Source organism: Cyprinodon tularosa, unplaced genomic scaffold, assembly GCF_016077235.1.
Source record: "Cyprinodon tularosa strain WSP-4 unplaced genomic scaffold, ASM1607723v1 ctg96, whole genome shotgun sequence".
Lineage (NCBI taxonomy): Eukaryota > Metazoa > Chordata > Actinopteri > Cyprinodontiformes > Cyprinodontidae > Cyprinodon > Cyprinodon tularosa.
In genome coordinates, this window is record NW_024039740.1 from 1,082,388 (window position 1) to 1,104,485 (window position 22,098).

At 36.4% G+C, this 22,098-nt stretch overlaps 1 protein-coding gene across 1 annotated transcript in view; it reads right to left on the reverse strand.

Moving 5' to 3' along the window:
• Positions 1 to 22,098, reverse strand: part of lrp1bb (low density lipoprotein receptor-related protein 1Bb) — a 395,850-nt gene that overhangs the window by 180,230 nt on the left and 193,522 nt on the right. Inside the window, exons 13-18 of the mRNA XM_038275471.1 lie at positions 16,136 to 16,355; positions 15,387 to 15,576; positions 12,694 to 12,816; positions 12,225 to 12,368; positions 10,479 to 10,604; positions 9,440 to 9,553 (exon numbers count right to left, since the gene is read on the reverse strand). Coding sequence (XP_038131399.1) covers positions 9,440 to 9,553; positions 10,479 to 10,604; positions 12,225 to 12,368; positions 12,694 to 12,816; positions 15,387 to 15,576; positions 16,136 to 16,355 — 917 coding nt within the window. The remainder of the gene's footprint in view (positions 1 to 9,439; positions 9,554 to 10,478; positions 10,605 to 12,224; positions 12,369 to 12,693; positions 12,817 to 15,386; positions 15,577 to 16,135; positions 16,356 to 22,098) is intronic.

Genomic DNA, 22,098 nt, shown 5'->3' on the forward strand with positions numbered 1-22,098 from the left:
TGTTTTCGAGTAGTAGTTTTTTTTAGTTCATTCTTTGTTTATTTTGGTTATTCTTTCTTGTATTATCTGTACATTTAAATGATCTTTATTCTGCTTTTGATTGGTAAAGTAATTATCATTCCCTAAGTTTGCTGCTTAGCTTCAGCTTCTCTACACCCTCCCCTTATAACAATTCCACCTCCAATGTCATTTTCACAGGTGCCCACTATGTTTTCTGCTGGAATCTTCCAAATCTTAAACTAAATGTTACATGTACATCCATATTGCCTGTGGTTATAATTTTTTTCTTTGCTGTAAGTCTTTTAGTAATAAATTAAACATGTTGATTTAATGCTGATGTCTGCTCATTAACCTAAGCACACACCACAAACACACATCATGATAACAAATGTACAACGTAACGCAACATTCTCTGTATTCATTACAAGTCTTAAACACATTGCCTAAAGTTAGCAATACATTAGCTTTATGAGCCACAGCCCTTAGAAAGCCTGGCTAAGTTGGCAGTGGAATATCTTTACAGAGCATAAAAAAAGTGAAATGTTCAGTGTCACCAGTATTTAAGCTTTTTTTTCTTAAATTGAAAAGAAAAAAAAGAGACACAAAGAGATGAGGAGAACATGCAGTAAACTGCCCCGGGGCAGGAGTTCAATCCTGGTACAGCTGTATTAAGGGCTGACAGCCAGTTTGCATGATGTGCCAGCTCTAAACATGTGCAACTGATTCTAAGAAACAGTCTGAAATCGAAAGTAGATTTTAGTTTTATTTGTTAACAGTAGATTAAGCTTCTTCTTTTTTTTTTTTTTTTTTGCTTAAAAGGTTCTCTTACTTTCTTAAAGTACATAGTTGCCTATTAGGAATCTAAGCATTTATACCACAGGATGAAGACTCTGCATCTAAGAGTGTCTTGGGAGGGCAGAGTACCCTCCAAAATATTTATATATATATATATATATATATATATATATATATATATATATATATATATATATATATATATATATATATATATATATATATATATATATATATATATATATATATATATATATATATATATATATATATATATATATATATATATATATATATATATATATATATATATATATATATATATATCAGTTAAAAAAATTCTTGCAATTTATTATTTAGATGTTAAAATATTTGAAATATGTTCAATATGGCCAATAAACTACGGCTATGCCCTCAAACCCTAAGAGAATCTATAGAGCTAATTTTGAAATACATGCTCCATTTCTTTGTTATTGTTGGCCCTGGTTATAAGTGAAAAGTAATGTGAAATTCCAGATATGATTAAAGCTTTGTGTTCATAGAAGCCTTGGATTCCCGCAGTTTCATTCAGAAGAGTTCTGTGTTCACATTTTATCTGCTGCTCAATGCCTCCAGTTGCAAAACCAGATGTAAAACATGCTTGGCCATGAAACAGAATTCAATCTTCACACAAGCAGCTTTCACCCATCATCTGCTACTTATTCTAAGACAAATAGCGCACTACCTACAGTATATGGAAAAAGTGCTCCATATTTATTTCCTACTTTCGATTTATCTTGCAGTTCAGATTTTCCTCCTATCTATCTTCACAACGTGCTTCTTCTCATTTTTCTTCTTTTGTTAACTTAATAGAATACTGTCGTGTCCCATTCTCAGCTCTGTCAACACCTGGCATCTAATCAAGATGAATCTTATGATCTATTCTGGTCTACATTAAAGCATCAATACTTTTTTACCCGCGATAAGGCTGGTTCGAGAAAACTGATTCTTTGTGCTTTTTTGTGGGCTGATGACTTTGTCAGAATTGACATTTGAATTCCTATCACATATCGGCCTACTTTCGGTATAATCTGCACAGAGGGTTTACTGGCTTCTCTAAGGAATGCAAGTCTCCATTTGAATTGATTTGTTGACAATCTGCTGCAGCAGCATGGTATACATTTGATGTTTTAGAGAAGGTTTACTATATCATTTTTATATAGAGTCATCTAAAGGAGGGTGCATTTCCCTCAAATGTTGCGGGTCTTACTGAAAGTGTATGACTGCCTGGAATTTAACATTTGTAAAGAATGAATCACACACATGCATAAATAATGAGGGTTTCAAGTAAGCATCAGGCATGGCTAAAAAGGAAACACCAGCATCCATAAATAATGATGCCAACAGAAAAGTCCAGCAGAAGCCATTGTGTGACAAGCACTAAACTACTGACAAACAAAATCCAAATTAACATCAATCTCTAAGGCAGCTACCACCGAGATTCAGGTGCTCCAAAACCCACAGTAGCTCCACTGAAGCTAAGTGAGCTGCCAGGGCTTCACAGAAGAGTGCCTGCAGAGAAGTGATGCCTGAGGTAGCTCAGACAACAGTAACGGGAGAGAATATGTTTTGCCGCACAGCTTGATTATGATTGAATGAATCCGAGCATGAACTTTAATTACTGCTTTACACCCCGGCTGTTTGTGACTGCGTATTGAAGCGGCTTAGGACACACAAAGGGAGGCTGATGCGATATGGAGCAGAGCAGCATTTGGCAAACATCAATCACAGTTAAAGGGCTGATTTAATACAAATAGTGATTAAGGAGAATCTTCAAACCTTTTTCCTGATCCTTTAAATGTATGCTTCCAATACAACCACTGTAAGTTCACTTCTAAAAACAGCTTTGCACCCTCTTTCCTCCTTGCACATAATAAAAGAATAAATACATCATCAAAGAGCTCTTAAAACCCTGGGCCATCATAGTGTCTGATGTGTTTTGATGCTTTCTTGGGTTTATCCAGAAGACTGCAACTTCAAACTCACTTAACTGAGCTAACAGATTGTGTAACACCACAGAGGAACTTACATTAGAACAGTTAGCCGCTGTGCAGAAGTATTTTGTTATGCAGCATCACTGCTTTGAGCTGTTGGCATCCGTTTGGCCATTTTTAGATTTTGGTCCAAAGAACACAACATAAATTATTTTGCCTTGAAATTTCTTTAACTGAATGTAGTAATTAGTGTAAGAATGTCTATGTATTTATAATAACTAAGCAGCTCTCAGTAGCCCATCCATTTGAATGCAAATAGTGTAAAGATGACAATAGTGCATTGATGAAGTTGCAGTTTGTGCAAAAAAAAGCACACCCTGTCATTCTTTACATAAAGCATTTATTCACAAATGAGAAAGTCTAGAAAAAAGACCTTCTGGTAGTAATGACCACGATTACATTACCAGGCAGAGCATATTAGTATGCCATCACAAACAAACAGCCCTGCTAATGATCCCAGCCTATAATGTACCAGTTATATATACATACAGTGTTTCTTGTCACTGCATGACAGACTATAAGAATACATTTCCTCGCTTGTTAAAGTGTTTGAGATGTGCTTATTTGTTCTGAAGATCAGACAAAAAAAATAATACTTTATTTTTGTAAGCTTCAAACCTCTAAACAGTTTATTTAAGGGCTTGATTCATCCATAATTTTTTTGTATGTAAGAAATGTAAAACAGTTAGATAAACATATTTTTTTCTCGTTACATATAAATAACTAAAATTGTATTGTTGGGCAAGGTTAATTATTGCAGACATTTGTAAAACTATGTCAAACCTTATTATATGACTGGTACAGAACCATAAAAATGCATCTTGTCCATGCAAAGATTATATTTGCAGTAACAGTTAAAGACCAAAGTCATATGACCAGCATGAATTAATCTTTGGATAAAAAAGGAAATAAACCATGCATGTCAATAAAAATCATCTTTACGTTTTCTTTTGTCTAAACAAATGTTTTAACTTTTAAAATTTGTTCACACTATTGCAAATCTAATATGCATTCCTGTTAGGGGGACCAGATGTCCAGCTTTAAGCCGGACAGTCCGGATTTTCATTGCACTGTCCAACGTTTGCGCTGCATCCTACGAGACGCTTATTTGTCCTTTTTTATGAGGCATGAGCTTGAAGAGCAGATTTTTTATTTTTGCTGGGGTGCAGCATAATATTCAATCACAGAATATACAAAAACAAAATGCAGCAACTAGCTGATCTAGTAGATAATTGGCTAAAAGTGGTGCCATGTCAGAGAAATATGCTCATCCTTGGTTAAAAAAGTAAACAAGGATCAGAGTTGATAGAAAGTTAGCATCATGCCAAAACGCAAGACCTTGTCTAACTCTAAATGAACAAAAGAGCATGAATTTATATCTAAAAGTAGTCAAGACTCATTCCATGGCTTCTGCACAATTTGTCGATGCAATGTGGACGCAAGCAGTTAAGGGAAAGCTGCAATTGAACGGCATGCGAGAACGGATAAACATTAAATTAATAAACATGGAGCAGGTACCTCATCAATGAGGGTGCTTTTTTTCATGAAGTTCCTCGCCCCTGGAAGCCAAAATAACTGCTGATTCATGTCAGAGGTCACTTTTTGAAGACCACAATGTATTGAATTAATAAAAATACTTTGAATCAAAACTTTTTGACTTTTCATTTAAATTTCTTTCCTATTAATTTACACAAGCATCATTTAACCCCCCCCCCAAATTGTACTATAAAAAGAGCACAACAGATTCTTATGTACAATTTAGTAATTTATTGATATGCCACATAATGTCATCATTTTTGGTCCTATAGAAATTATCACCCCAATTGTTGCTCAACCACTCTATTGCCCATTGGTCAAAAGTCTTTTATTCAGATGAATGCAATGTTTGCATTTTATTTAGATTAATAAGGTCCTATAGTCTGGAGAAAGAGTGGACAAGCACAGGATCCACAGTGCTTGAACTTCAGTGAGAAGTTTCCAAAATCAGTCATGATATGGCGTGACAGGTCATTTGTTCTTGTTGGTCCACTGTTTTTTTAAAGTCAACAGCCAACACAGCAACCTTCAAGAAAAGCTCTGAACATGTCATGTTTCCTTCCCTGACAAGCTTTGTGAAGGATCTGATTTTGTTTTCCAGTGGGCCAATGGGACCATGGTGTTACTGTGTTGACAGGCCACCCTGACAAACTCAACTCACCTGACTTAACCCCCCCTGAGAATCAATGTGCTAGAGGAGGCCACTGCCAAAGCAGGCTGGGTTTACATTACAACTCAGGAGTTGCACACCCTGGGTTACAGCTTTTAGTCTTTAAATTGATTAAAGCATAAAAAAAAACTTTTGTTTCCTGTGGTAGACTGATCATTTTAAAACACACTGTTCTGAAATAAAGAGCCTTTTAAGTAACCGTCTAAAGCAGAAAAGCATTATTATATAGAAACATTGATGTACTATCTATAACAGGAATGCCAGTAAGTTCAGCACAAGAATGACAGAAAAAAGACAATTTTATTGGAAGGCTTTTGATTAGACGTAAGGTTCCTCATTAGAAAGGCAGGAAGAGGATGCAGTAAGCATTTTTACTAAACAGAATATCCATGCAGACAACATAAATTAGTTAAATGAAAAAATTAAAAGGTAAAAGATGAAGATATTACTTCACCAACAAAAGGTCATTTATTTAAAAAACTTTTGCACAAACATAATGAAGCATGGTGTTTTGGATTAAAGAAGCAATATGGACCTCAATAGAACATGCAAAATAGTGAATACTTTGGGTAAAACCGATGGCTCCAGCAGAAAGGACAAATGCCAGAGAACTGAGGCTATCTGAGCTATTTTCTGGGCTTAAATTTAATCAGGCTAGAATGCATTTTACTTCTCTTGTACTGTCTAGGTTTAAACAATCTGCTGAAGTTTTTTAGAGCACTTGCTTTCAACAAAAGCTTTTTGCAGTTTTTTCTACAGCATGTTCAGCCAAATGAAAACTATTTAACTGCAGCTGCAGTCTGATTGTATGTCAGCACCTCAACATTTAAATCCTTGAGGAGTTTTTCTTTTAAGTATCAAAAATATTCTATATAAAATACAAAAAAATCCCATGAATTAGTTATCATCATTTTTCATGTACTGATTTGAAATGCCAACTGAAGAGGTTTAACTAGTATTATTGGCTCTCATGTTATACAGAGATAGATGGCTTTGTGTAACATGACCAAAACTAGCCAACCCCCAGCTAAATTCTCAGCTGCCTTGTATTTACATCCTTTTGTTTTGTAAAAGTATTTCCTGATTTCAGCCAAGGAAATCAATGGATCTACCAAAGTCTACATCTATGACAATAGACTAAATGAAAAGGTAAATATATTTGTGAGAAAGCTTAAAACTCTTTATTGTCTTTGACATAAAATTTATTTGGAATTGACTGCAATTAGTAGCGATACTATACACATAATTTGATAACCAATTTAGAAGTCTCATATTTCACGACACAGTTTCATGAAAAACACATGCAATAGCAAAAGAAATAACTTTTAAGTATTCCTTGAGTAGATGTTGAAACAAATATGAACAAAACACTAAGCCAAAGTAATCTGCTCCTAACATGGCAGCATTATTTCTAATTTGTTTAAAAGGGCACCTTGATTGTTGGGGTAGTCTATCCTATGTTTGTTTTAGGATGATCATGTTTTGATATTGAATAAGGAGACACTTGACCCTTCGACTTAACATCTATGGCATAGCTCTCTGTTTATGCATTTCCCTGAGTCTCACTTTTGACCCTCTGGGTTCATAACACTACAGTCTTGGAGTGGTTTGCTGACAGACTGATGCCGGTCTTTCACACTGACTACAATCTGTGTTTGCTCCAAAATAGACTCAAACCATATTTCTGTCAGAGCATCATAGAGTCATTAATAACATAGACTAGAACGGCTTTGATTTTAGGAAGGAGAAAAACACACAGATGTCTGAAGCTGCGTAAATAAGTGATCGGGGTATGTAGAATGTAGTTAGCTTGAGTTTCTAAAAGAACTCCAGTTTGCCCAAAATAACTTATCTGTTAGGGAATTTTTAAAAGTGATATTTCTGACTAAACTTAGCAACTTAATGCACACAGATAACTATTACTTTTATTGTGATTTTAAAATGCAAATGTCCATGAAAATACTTTTCTACATTTTTTTTATACCTCTGCTGGGGGTAAAGGAAAGCAAAAAAAAGAAACAAAGAAACAAAGAAAGAAAAAGTTCCCTGTCTTCCTCGCATATTGATGCCTATTCAAAGCCAACACTGATCAATATCCCATCCATCCTGTTGTGATGAAGGGGTTTATTTGTGTGTCGGTGTGTAATTATGACGCACTAAAGCAGCAGCTAACAAAAAACAAAACAACAAAAAAAGAAAAAAAAAAGGAATTAATGCACATCAAAATATAATGATAGGTTTAAACCAACAACTGCATTCATGCGATAATGTTACCAACATTAGTTAAAAGTTGTAGATTCCCTTGCAGTTGATACATTTTATTAAAAAATAAAAAAAGTATAATCCAACATAAATAGCTAAAATCATAGCAGCATCAGGGTAAGATGGATAAATAGGTAAACTCAGATCATTGAATATGAGAAAAACTAACATTTGACCATAACAGTATTTCACCATTTCTCTACTCATTCCTTTTCTTCTAAATTAACCTCTACCAGTGTTTGACTTTTCATCTTCTCACCCAGCTGAAGCCTTGTTTCATATTTTTGAGCAACTCAGCAGGAAACATAAGACCCAAGAACAGTTTGCCATAATGATTTCTAACCCTTTTATTTATTAATTTACAATGAATTTCTGAAAAAAAATGCACCATTTATGTAGTAACAAAGACAAAATTGATCTATGTATGTGTCATGCTGTGATTTTAAGAGCCTTGTCCAGAAACAACACAGCTGTATTTAATAATCCAGCATTGGTGCTTCTCGGCACATATTCTCTTTCTATCAATTACAGGTGAAACACAGCATTATATATGAGCTGGAACTGCCAAATGCTGACAGCTCTCTGACACTGCAATGAATTATACAGTCACATTTCAAGCATGTCAAAATCAAAATGTAAAAATAGTTTTTGACTTTCTTTAAGTTGATGACACAGCCATTCAATGGGCAACAATATCTAAAACAAGTTTTGTATTAGACACATGAATAAAATAATGATATTTCTAGATCTAAATGTGGTGCCATGAAAAGTTACAACCTACTTTTACACCAAAACCCATCAAGCCACACATGCAAACAAATCTGTCTGTTCTAGTTTATGCCACAATAGAGATTTTAGTCTGGACTTTGACTAGGCCACTCTGAAGTCACCATTTTGAGAGGCTTTTTACCATTTGCCTGTGTGATTTGGATTACAGTTCTAATGCATAACCTATGCATGTTTAAGCTAAAGCCGGGCTTACACTGTGTGATTGTTTTTTTGCCCTTTTTAGGGCGACTTTCCAGTTGTGCGAGAATTTTCCGATCGGGCAAACTTTCAGCCTGATCGTGTGTTGTGTAGCGTACAGGGGCAGACGAAGGGCGATCGGCCTCTCACGACCACCTCCCGATCAGAAATTGTGAAGTCGGGAGAAAATCAAACATGTCTGATTTTTTTCCCGACCGTTGTGGGCAAATTGCTCAGTTTGCATGTGCAAACAAGGATTCCTCCAAGGCCTCTTCCTTCCTCTCAGAGGAAAACAGAGAAATTGACAGACCGTAATGGCCACATTTGCTCAGCCATGTCTTTGTCCAAATACGTTGTCGCCTTTTCTTTTTAGGGCTCTCAGCACAAAATTGCACAAATTGCCAAGGCAGCGTGGTTCACTCTAGTTAGCTTCATTTTCCTCTTCTACTCATTTGGCTTCCGATAGACGAGTCAGAGTAATTACATCTCACTGCGGAGCTGTGTCCGACGTGGTTTTTTAGACGTACAGTGTGAGCAGGTAGATTGCATCAGAGCGTCGTGCTGAACATACATCATGAGCTGTAAACTCACACTGTATGATGAAACCCTGCGGTTTCGACGTACAGTGTGAGCTCTAACTGCGTGCAACGATTGAGAAAATCGCACAGTGTATGCCCAGCTTAATGATTAAAAGGTGATGACCAGAAAATCTCATCGAGTGTTTTCTATTTAAAATCAGGCAATCAAGAATGGGCTGAAAAGCATCCACACACTATTTACATCTATTGCCCATTACTGCAAACACTTCATGACACTTGGTATAATTAAAGGTTACTTAATTATTTCCTTTAGAGGCAATTGCTTTTTTCCCAATAGGAGCAACTTAGTTTGGATAGCTTTTCTACTTCATAAAGCTGATGATCATTCAAAAGTTGCATCTTGTGAGATTTACTTATGCCATCTTTGTCAAATATTAAGCTTAGCTTGGCAATTTGAAACCCTAAAGTGGTGTAAAAAAGGGAAACATAGATAATCTATAAGGAGTAAATAGTTTTTCACGGACTTTTAACTATACTACAAATGAAATATAAGCCTCTACAGCAAGCTTAAAAAAAGCTCTGTTTAAATGAAGTCAGTAACACTTAAATTGCAGGTGGTAAATATCTGGGGGACTTACTGCATGATATTTCATCTGACATATCCCCACAGTCATTCTCCTGATCGCAGGTCCAGCCTCGAGGTATACACCGTCCATTCTGGCAGGAGAACTGGTCGGCTTGACAGGGCTGGGCTGAGAAAACAAGAAAGTGAGAAAGTGGCGTCCTAATTCAATCACAACATTAAAGGCGCATAAGTCAATGCAGGACTGTACAACCACATCTAATGTTCACTAGATCACCAAAACGTCAATGTCTGGCCAGCGCAAACTCTTTATCACTCAGCCTCACAGCAGAGCACGGCCGCACTGTGTGCAATGTGGTGTTGTTTGATGGGCCGTCAGTCACATTCTGGTGGTCATGTGCATGACAGCGCTCGAGCAATGTCCTGCTGATGTGGGATATGCATGTCAATCTGCCAGTACTGGAACATTCATCACCCACTGACTAATACTCATTGATTGATCTTCTATGGATAAAAAGCTCCAGAGGGGCATTGCTGAGGACATAGAGACAATGCAATCCACTGTGAGTGTTCCTGGCAGAAAGTTCCCTCTCAAAGGTACCTCGACTCTTTGAAACTGTACTCTATAGCACTGTCTCACACATTGAGAGTGATCGTACTGCACAAAAGCCTCTTCGGATTCTCAAATTATAAATGTGACGGCTGCCTTGACAACAGCTGACACCTTAGTTTAAGACATAGACAAAGAAAGCACACCTGAGGTGATAAAATATTATCAAAAGACGACAGAACGGAAAAAAGGATTTCAGTTCTTTGTATAGCTGAGAAAGCAGTTTGATCTTTAATGCCAGCAGTCTATAAGATTCGAGAGCTAAAATCAATTAAGCAGCACATCAGTCTTCTGAGTGAGACAGTATTAATGACGGGAACCTTATATCACAACATAAAAGAGAAACAGAAGCTCAGCCTTCCTTTAATGAATAAATGTAATGTTTCCAACACAGAATTAAATTATTTGATTATAGGACTCAACTGACTTGCTGGCAATAAACAGCTGTCACAACTGCAGATATAAAGCATGATAAAGTGCATACCAGAGCATGTAGTGTTGGCTTCATCTTCACCGTTACCGCAGTCATTTGTTCCATCACAAAGCCATCTTTTGGGAATGCAGCGGTTGTTGTTGCATTTGAATTGATCATCAGGACAGGTATGGTTGTCTAAAAATGAAAAAAAAAACAAAAAAAAAAACAGTGAGAGGTCTGACAGTGACTTTAGAGAAATCTACTCATATTTATTAAAGGAAAAGAGAACAAAATGTAGATCTACGGGTCAAGAAAGGTTCTACATTTCCTTAGACTGTATATTGGTATTATTAATGCTAAATAATTGCGATCCTAAAGAGGTATCATGATTATTAGAAGAATAAATCCTGGCCCAACCAGAATCCCATCATGACAAGAAGAGATAATCAGTTAAAAGGCATAAAAATTGGGTGATAAAAAGAGATTATCATTATTTTTGAGGGGGGAACATCTTTTAAAGTTCCAGAATGTCTTATTATTTTAATTCATATTTATTTTACCTAAAAGCAACCATTGAACATCGCTAAATCATTTGTTTATCTCATACAAAACAAAATTAGGTGTTGAATCATTATAATGAGTACCTTAATCTGATACTGGCTGCAATACTTTCTTTTTATACTTTGGTATTCAAACTACTAACAGTTAACCATTTAATAGGTTCATGGCATTTATTTTTTTAAGTTTTACTGGTGGTGCTGAGTCTATGATGTCTAATTTGCAATGCTTATACCATGAGAATTTTACAAACTGTCCAAAAAATCTCTATATGCCTTACTTAACATACTTAGAAGGCAATATTCTTTCATTTAATGCTGCATGTTTCTGTTGGTATTGAAACACAAGGCAGTTAGGGAATACTGTTAAAGTGGTTTTAGTATTAGAGTCAAATTCAGTTCATTAAAATGAGTACAGTGAACATACCATAACCGAGCTCCCTGTTTTCTTGTCAGCCTTGTAATTAAGTCAAGCTGCACACTGAGTTTACGAATTCATTAATTCTCATCACTTATAAATTGCACCAAGTAAATGAGAAAATTTATGTGCATATACTTAACACAATGAGTAATGGCATAATTCCTTAGGCAGGGATGGTGGTGTGGAGTTAGGGAACATTATTGTAAGATTTCAGAGTTAGATGAAGTCGGAGCTTCCTAAAATGATAAGAGTGCTTTAACGAAACAGCTCCAAGAACCTTTTTTCTTTTAAATCAGTTTATAAGAAGATAATAAACTTACATGCTTCAAATAATAACACAAAAATTTGTGAGGGTATACATACTGAGCTCTTGTTTTGTCTAGTTTAAGGCGACACTGTCTCAAAAAGCCTCAACCTCCATTTAGAAGGACCAAATCAGATTATTTTACATGACATTCAAGCAGTGCAGATAATTGGTAATTCTTCTTTAAATTCCTATCTTGCTGGCATAGCATTACGCTGCAAGAGTTTAAGGCTTTTGCCTTCTATTAAAAAACAATGTTGAACCATCCAAAAATCCTACTCCTCCTAGTACTGTAATTCGTTAAAGAGTGATTCCCCTCCAGCGAGACTAAGACGTGAGACAGCAGCACATTTAACATCCCTGCTGCAGTGTCATTTAGGGACATAGATGTTGACAGCAAGAAGGAATTAACTGTAAAACTTGTAGTTTTTTTCTACTTGCTTGGCAGATAGTTGTGCATTTCTATGTATTGAACAGTACAGTGCCTGCATGGGGTATTTTCATTTTTTGAAGTGACTAATCAAGATCCTCACAGCAGCTGTGGCTCTCCTCGTCGCTCCCATCCAGACAATCATCGTCCCCATCGCACTTCCACGAGGCCTGTATGCATCGCTGATTGTGACACTGGAACTCATCATTTTTACATCTAGCTGGCTCTAAAACACCAGTGGAGGAATCTGGGAAAACAGGAACAGAGGAAAAATTAAAGTCAACAGGGGATTTGGTATGAAGTATGTGCTCAGGAGAAATTATTGGCGCAGCTATAATAGCAGGCAACCTCAGTTAATAATGTCTTACAACCCCACAGAACTTAAAACAACTGGGATTTTCTACATATACCTGGGGGTCCGCTGGAATAATTTTTCACCAGTATCTATTTGTTTATCATCCAATGTGCATGGGAAATGGGGCATAGTTTATCCCATAGGATGACATCAGAATGAAAGTAGGAGAGGACAGTATTGGACTTTGTATTCCATCTGATTCATTACGTCCTCCTACCTGAACAGGTGACATTGTTCTTCTCCAATGCTTGGTTGTCAGCACAGGCACACACTCTGCCTCCTGGGATGGCAAGGCAAAGGGTACTACAGCCTCCATAATTCACGCTGCATGCATTCTCACCTGGGGGGAAAAGATTGCAAACATGCCGAGTTTTCTTTTTGAGTGAATTTTACAATTTCTAAGCCCTGTGAATATTAGTATCTTTTACCACCCTAAATCCTGCAAAATTAATCCTAGTTTAGATGCAAAACCCATTTCCTGCCATAGTTAGACATGCCAGGTGTAAGCCATACATCACAGGAAATATTGGGAACACAGCTAGTGAAATATATTTGACATGCTTATCTTTTTTCTTTTTTTTTTTTTAGTAGGGATAATTTGTCTTCCTGGACAAAACTGTCACTCCTCAAAGCAAAAAGACACCTATAAAGTTAAGCCATGTGACACCTTTGTCACTTTAATTTACCGCTTTGCCCAAAAGCAGAGCCTGAACCAATGAGATAAAGCTTTTAGTCTTGTGGGAGCCAATCAGTAATAATCACAGTATTGGACATCCCATTAATCTATCCAGTGGCCACAGAGAAACGTCTAGAAGTTTTTTAGGATTATGTGAACTAGTCTGTGCACATAGAAACTACCATAGGTTCTGATCTTGAGCAATACCGTACATTTTTCTACTTACAATAAGCAACTCTGATGCCCCTCTATGAAAATCAATGTTTTAAGAATGCAACAAATGTGTGAAACCACTTCAGCTGTCTGTTCAAATAACCGTCTTCTTGCTAAGCTTTTACATCCCTGTTTTAAAACAACATAAGTCCAGAGAGGACTTTCTTTTCAAACAACTTTATCCATATTGTTGTATCTCTCTTCTCAGTATCATGACAACATGAATTGATCATCCTTCCTTAAAGACAATGAACAGCATCACATATTGACAAAGCAGCAGTATTTGATGCTGCCTTTCTCAAAGCATCAAATACTGGTTCTATGTCAGAGCTGAGACTGAGATTCACCTTCCACCACATCCTTTGGTGCCTGAAAAAAACAATACCTTAGAAATATGAAACAAAGTCAGTCCAGTGGAAGGGGTGTGATTGAGCAGTGCCTGAATTTGAGACTGTCTTGATTTTTTATTTAGTTTTTTTTTTTTTTTTTTATCCTGGTTACTAGCATTTCTGATAATTGCTGAAATTGAGGATAAGCAATAATCCCTGATGATATAGCTTCACATAGGGTGAATATAAATTTATTTCCTGATACAGTCTATTTAGTCCGCATTTTTCAGCCTTCAATCATTGTACGAAACATCCTGCATCTTTATGTTGGCCTTATTGAAAATTAATGAAATAATCATAATGTATTGTTTACTGTGGTATTGTTAATGATAGAATGTCAGTAATGATTGAACCATTTCTTATGTACAGCTGCACTGTATAATAGGTGAACTTAAATAAGTAAAAATAAAAAAATACAAATATGAAAACTGTTTTTCCAATTCCATAAAACTCAAAAACATGCCTGTAAAAGCATTGATCAATGCATTTAATATCTGCTATGAAATTTTGCAAACTCCCACAGTTTATGTTGATCCCAAATTTTGGTTCCTCTAACTCATCATTTTTAAAACTTCTTCTTTCAGGGAGTCTTCAACTTGATGGTCATAAACTTTTTTCTCTTTTACGAATCTGTAGATCTGTGTAAGTCATCATCCTGATGCTGCTGGTGATATTTTGACTGAAAACATAATTATAAAACAGAAGATGAAAAGTATGTTTTTACTCCTCGCTGTGTCAAGTTTCACAAAATATATGATGGATTGAAAAGACAATTATAAAATAATTTGTTCTGGTTTATTTATACCTGTTTTGTGTAACCAAAAAAAAAAGAAGCAGAGTTTTTGTAAAAACCTGAGAAATATCGGCAAAAAAGACAAACAAAATAAAACTGTTAGTGACAATGAAAAAATAAAAAAAAAACTGTGGACAGATTGCACTTACATTTTAACCAAAGGTGCATAACAGCCCAGTGTTGAATCCACTACATCTCTGTGGTTATCTCAATTACAATGGCGTGAATTGATTTTTAAAAGGATTCCTTAACATTGTAAAATACTAAAATTAGCAGCTTTCTTGCTCTGCCCTTTCTGACCACCTTCTAGTTTGTTGTCTGCAAAAACAATCTTTTGTATAGCATCCTAAAAACAATGTCTTTACGGATGTTTTTATTTATGACCTGTATGCATAGGCAGCTTGAGTTAAAAGATAAATTCTTGTGTATCTAAGCCACCATTGTAATTATGAATAAATCTTTGAATTTTTGTTGGAAATTAAAAACAACTTAAGTACATTTATACATGTGTTCAATATGATTAGAAGCAATAAAATATTGTAAATATTATTTTTGCACAACAAAATATACTTTAATGGGTATTTGGTTGGCATACTTCTCTGACAGATGGATAGGGGTATCATAAGGATAATGAAGCCCGCTGAATGTTGATCATCTTGTCTAACATCAGTCACCGTTTATCAGTGCATTGAAGACTAAAATAATTTATAGCTCTAGAGTCATGTTGTACATATTGTAATAACTTCTCTGTTACCATTAAGGCAACAGTTGTTCTGTACAGAGAGTGATTCCCATTCAGCAGTATTGGACAGCCACAAAGTGAAGGGAAAGCTGCCAACCTTGCTGGCTCTGTGCGTCATAGACACGCAGGCCAAATAGAGGTGGTCTCTCACTCCGCAGCAAAGTGACATCGCCTGTGGATAAGTCCAGCTGGAATACAGACGCATTCATGTACTCGGTCCAAAAGATGAAATTGCGATAATGAGAGATGCCGAAGGGATGGTTCAGCTCTTTTCCTCTGTACACCACCTGCAACAAGAAACACCGTGCACTGTAATCAGAAGATTAGTGGAGCCACAGAAAGGCACCATCAGCAGCTCAAAAATCAATCATATCAAAGCAGACTAACGTTTTGAATATGGTCTTGATATTATTCTTGGAGGGGGGGTGATAAATGTTATTTAATTTCTTAGCACAAATGTATCCGGCCTGAACGGGCCGCTAGTAATAATGTTGGATAGAATCTTGGCATTGACTAAAGATCATTTACAAATAATTTATTATCATTAATATGCCAGTTTAACTGCAGGGGCAGTTAGGCATCAAGGGATATATAGTGTTGGCTGTGGTTTTAGATAGGAGTGAATTTTTTTCACTGATCTCTGCTTTGAATAATAAAATCATTATTATTAAAAGATTAAAAAAGCCTAATTTTTACCACATTAATATTTCATAAGGATAAGTTTTTAGAGAGGATTTAAACTTTAATTTACTTCCTTATTCACTAATAACATATTCACAATGCTTAACAGATTCAAAACCTATCTAAGATTAAGAAGCTAAGCTCTGAATCATCATGCATTCGTACCATCCTTCCTGTTCCATTCAGATGAATCTTCTCAATATGATCATAGTAGGCATCACACCAATACATGGTGCTGCTGCTGTGATCTAGCGTCAAACCATTGGGCCAAAGCATGTTTGAGGTGACAAAAATACGGCGATTGGATCCATCCATCCAGGCTTTCTCTATCCTTCCTATGCTGTCGTTGACCTCATCCTCTTCCCAGTCTGTCCAGTACATCCAGCTGTCATAAAGAGACGGACAGGAGCAGTACAAGTGGTTACTGAACTAATGCACAAATGACTCATCATGTTTGATTTAGAAATTACACACCATGCTGGAGCATCATTATAAAATAGCATGAGCACTGATGAAAATCTTTGATTGCATTTCAAAGAAATATGAAAATTAATTAAACTGGCCTGTTAACACAGTTTTGCTGTACATCATGGATTTTTTTTGTATGGTACTTATTAACTCCCTTATTTACCAAGAAACAATTCATATTCTTATACCTTTAAAAAAAAAAAAAAAGCCCTTTGCTTAAAAGCCCTTCACTTGCTGGCTGTCTCAGCAGATGGGTATCAAAACATCAATGTAAAGTTAGTTGGATCTAAATTCCCAACCACAAAGGTAACGCAAGGACTGAATGAGCCAGAGGTATCTTTAACATGATTGGGTCAACAATTTGACACAGTCTTCTCTGTAAGCATTCTCAAGGGATTTGCTCTGCTAGAGAGTTGCTGACTGAGCCGCGTGCCCCGTGTTTCTCGTCAATGGTAGAGGGCTGGCTCCGGAAAGATAAAACAGATTGGGATAGGAAGGTGAATGAATACCGTGTCTCAGAGTCGTCTTTGTGACCTCATGAATAATGGATGCCACAGTATTTCCACAGACACATAGAAAAATACACACACAGATCTACACACGGCAGGATATAGACAGACACTGCATTAGACGCACACCATTTATATGCATTACAAAGCACAATATTAATACTTCCTCCACTGATCTGAATTAAGTGAAAATGCTGAAAGTTATTTTTTTCTATTTGTTCCATTTTTTTATTTATTCTCTTTGAAACTGGGGGGCTTCCAGTCAATATTTCTTTAAGTTATAAAGAAAAATGGGACTGGAATTAAAAACACTGGACAGTCGTCTCATATTATCAAAAAACATGATGTGAAATGGATTGGATATAGATTACAAAAAAGGATAATACAGTCAAACATAAAACTGGGAATTTACATAATTTTTCAAAATGATTTTGCTTAAATCTCTGATTCCATCATTTGGGCCATGTTAACACTTATCGTAAAACATGAATATGTTTCTTTACTACCGTCACAATAACTTAAAATTAGCTATAAAGAGAACATACTTGGTTTAGAATGGGTCAAGTTATTGTTTTCCTGAATTATATACAAGAGCTGTATGTAAAAACTTACCATTTGAGCTGGAGCATTAGTGTCATGCTTCAGTAATACAGTGTTTCAAATGGGTTTAAATGTAAATAACTGAAAAAACTCTGTAAAACAGCAATTTATTGATGAATTTAGTGTTTTGCTTAAGACATGCCCCTGTTTTAAATTCCACCTGTCTATTTGGATTAATGGGAAAAATGTACATCCTATTTCTATTTATTATGGTTTTAAACCCTGTATGTGCAAGTGGACACTAAGGAAATTTGAAATATCGAGAGTGAGGACAAAAACTATGAGCAACCTCCAGCTAGTACACTGCAAAAAATATAAATCTCAATAAGTTATTTTTTCTTAAAATAAGTGTGTTTTTTCTTGATTTGAGGAGGTAAGTAAGACACTTTGCCAATGGAACAAGACAATTTCCTTTTAAAATAAGAAAAAACTATTTTATCGTCTTATTTCAAGTAAATATTATCTAACTATCTTATTTTAAGAGTGAAAATACTCATTCCATTGGCAAATCATCTTATTTACCTGCTCAAATTAAGGCTAAATATACTTAATTTAAGCCATTTTTTACTTATTTCTGGATTGTTTTTGCAGTGTAGGTATTATTTATTGCAGTCACCTGCTGACATTTCTTTTTCCCAACAGACTTTTTAAAGTGCTTTAAATCATTAGTTGTCAGGGCGGGGGTGATGCGCCCTCTTAGGAGGTAAGAATTTAAACATCCTTTGTAAAAAAAACATCCCAGAGAAAGGAGTAGAAAAAGGGAATATGAAACAAAACTACTAAGGTTGAAAATGGTAAACAGATTAAATCACTTACACCTGTAATCTAATGGGATTAAAGATTTTTAATCAATATAAAATTATTATTATCTTCATTATTAGCTGAATCAATTATAAACTGGGTCATGTTCTACTACAATTTGAGTCTCTTAAAAGTTTGTGGTAGTGTCATTACCACTTACAAAACAGTTTGAAATCAAAATATCATTACTTTGCATTTGGATAAACTTCACTATAGTACTAGGTGTGGTTTGCATTGCATCTGTAAAACATTATGTGGTTAAGCTTAAGAACAAATCACTTATATAACATGAGTAGAAATTCTGTGTTCGGTTATTGCATTGCTGCAAAAAACAAAACAAAAACAAACTTTTTTGTTAAAAAAACACTAAATGTTAAAGGTATAGTGGAGGTTGGTCTTTTTCCAGGTGGATCATCAAAATAAGTCGTTATCCTAATTGTCAATTATTCTGGTGATATGTTTTACATTAGGCCTTTCTACAGTACGTGCTCGTCCCCATTTTTACTTACCAGTGTTCAGTTTGACATAGTGGGAAAAATGCAAATCTTGCATTTACAAGAGGGTACATGGTACAAAATTTGTGAAAATCCTCCACTATACCTTTAAGTTTCTCTAAAGGCAAAAAAATAATGTTGACAATTTTGCCCCTAAATGACCTGCTTAAGTTTCCCAGCGTGGAAAGGTAAACAGAAACCTTAAAACTAAAAATCAAGCGTACAGCAACTAAATGTGACTGTGAAAATATTGTTGGGCTCCAGACTTTTGATAGGCACTAAAAACGCTGGGGTTTGCACCATAACATCATAGAGCTTTTTAAATTTCAATTTCCCTCCTTTAAATGTGCATTTCAAAATGAAGGAGCTGTCAAAAGGTTTAGTTCAAAATGGTAAAAGCAATATCCTTTACAAAGTCCTGATTCATGCCAAAGTCTACATTTATAAAGAGACAAAAGGAACGCTTTGGCAAAACGTTATTTCCGTGTATGTTACATTTCTAAGAAGACAAAACAGAGGAGTGAGTTGCTATTAAGCTGACACTTATCGTACTGCATGAAAACCAACTGGAGGTAGCAACAGAGCAGAAAATAAGGTCTCAAGACTGCAGTGGAGAAAGTTGTTGGAGAGATGCATTCATTTTTTGTGAAAAGAGCCTTACAGCTGAGCAGATAGAGATCAAAGAACTGCTGGGGGCTTCTGGCTGAATGTTTCTTCAGAAGCCATAGACTAGCTTTTCTAATCACCCGTGCTGTCAGTAGGAGGGCTGGAATAAAAGTTATTAATCCTCTAACAAAAAAGGTGACATGATCCTCTGCTAGGCCCACCTCATCGCACACTACAGCAACTAAATCTGTCTGGCTAAAGTTCTGATTGAATTGTCAATCTTTTAATAGCGTCAAACATTTATGGATGCATTTTATCATGAATTTAACCTTTATTTTGGGAAAAAGGTATAGGTTGATGCCCCTAGGCCTATTTTTTGCCTATCCTGTATCATCTAATATTGTTGTAAAGATAAATTGGAAATAATTAAGAGAAAGGTTAACGGTTGGGTATTTACTGTAGAGATTAAATCAGCAAAAGGCTGTTGGAAACATAAGAATGAACCCATGTATGGTGTGTCTATAGGCCTAAAACTGGGAACAACATCAATGTTTGGAAATATCCTGTGAGGCTCGAAAACTAATCTCAGACTGCTATGGATTCGGTGGGTGGTAATACAATTTAAGCCTTAAAGTATTAATCCCTAAGATCCTTAAGACACTCAATGAAGAGCAGTTTTACAGCATCATTTCTTTATGTTAATTGCCACCTTCTTGGCAGATATCAGCGCTGACGGATCAAAACAAGAATCCATAAGGGCTAGAAAAAAGAAGCCATCAAACTTATAACTGTTGTCAGGTGTAAAGCAAATTTTCTTCTTGCAAGAGTGTTTCATAATAACTGCAGGTGTTTTCAACTATACTCATTTACAAGTCATTTTATTTAAAAGCCTTTTCTGTGACCTATAATTTGATCATGGCCCTTTCCAAGAATTTAAAAAAATATGATGGTTTTCAAGAATAATCTTGGAAATAATCACAGTAAGAGCAACAGAGAAAATTGTGTTTTAATCTAATACACCAAATAAAAGAGCTGAAAACAGACAGCAATAAAAATCTAACTCCCACGATTCATCCAACAATACTTCATTTGTGGCAAAGACACAGCAAGTTCAAGTACAGGAAAAACAGTGGGTGTTTTAGCATTCACAGAATCTCTTCAAAAAACACTAAAGAAAAAATACATCTTTCTTATATCTTTTCTTTATAGAACTAATTAAAACTCATTTTATTAAGTAAAGGAACATCTGGTAAACTGCTAGATTCAAGCTGTAGGGAATTATACATAACAATATTCACATGTCTGTCCTAAAGGCATTTTAAGGACATACACAGAATGCCTTTAGCACAGCTTAACATACAATATTCTTTAAGTATTTATGCACAACTTAACCAGCTAATCCCTCATGGAATAAGCACCAGCTTAAAGGTACACTATGCAACCGGTGTTGATTTTCCAGCGAGGCTCCCCCCAGAGGGCGAAAGTAAAAGTGCACTGTCGTAAATATGCTCAGCTGTTCTCCTGGTTTCTCCGTCAAGCCAGGCGCGGTTGTTTTGAGCTTAGCAGACAGGCGAACGCAGCTGGCGCGACAGAAGCAGCGAGTTTACATGCAAAGTCAATGGTTGACGCGCGTCAAGGCGCAGCAAAAGGTCCCGCGGCGCGTTTTGAGCAGCAGGCGCAGCGCGTCTGAGCAGCTGAAGCAGCGCGTCGGGCGCGTTTTGTGACACACCGCAAACGCGCTGCTGCTCGAGATGGAAAAATTTTATTTTTGCTGCTCGACGCGCTGCCTCAACCAATCAGAGAAGTTGATCTGGGAGCTGGCAGGGAGAGAGACACAGCGCTGATGATCAGAGCGCTATTATCACTCCTCTTAAACAGTTTATTGACGCCTAAATTAACTTAAAATGCAGAAATCTGCCGGCAGAATATGTTCGCTTTTATTATCCTGCTGCCTGCAGTTTGGATTATTTAGCTGAAAAACACCTACCAGCTGCCGCCGTGAACCGCGAGGAGGTGACCCGGCCAGAGGCTGCTGATGAAGGGATTCCAACTGTCGGCGCACCGCTGCTATGTGGGGGTCTGAGCGGCTCCGACAGAAAAAATATTGGAAGGCAGGATTGTAATCTGGAGGAACTGACTGCACTGATTACGTTTTCAGGTGTATTTTCTCACTTAAAAACATATTAAAACTACTTTATTCCCACTGATCACAGCAAATATAGCTGCAAGGCAGAGAAAGGATAGTGAAGCTCCGCCCAACGCGCGTCAGACACACTTTTGCACCGCGCAGCCAGAGCAGCAAAGCTGCTTCAGCCGCGCGTCAGAACTGGTACAAGCAGCAAAAATGAAGCAGCAGACGCGATTTTGCTGCTTTTGCTGTGTCCGGTGTGAAAGCAGCGCTGCACAAAGATCGCCACTGTGCTAGCAACGAGCATGCTTTTACCTGGGGGCGTGTAGCAGTTCTCGCCGTAAAGCAAGACCGACTCTCGCAAGACTTTTGAGCCTGTGGGTGCGGGTCGGTGCTCCTACAATTGCCAGTGCGGCCGAGAATACCTTTGTTCAACCTGAAATGACTCATTTAATCATCCAAAACGTTATGGAACACATTAATTAACTGAAAAATGTTGCATAGTGTGCCTTTAAAACATTT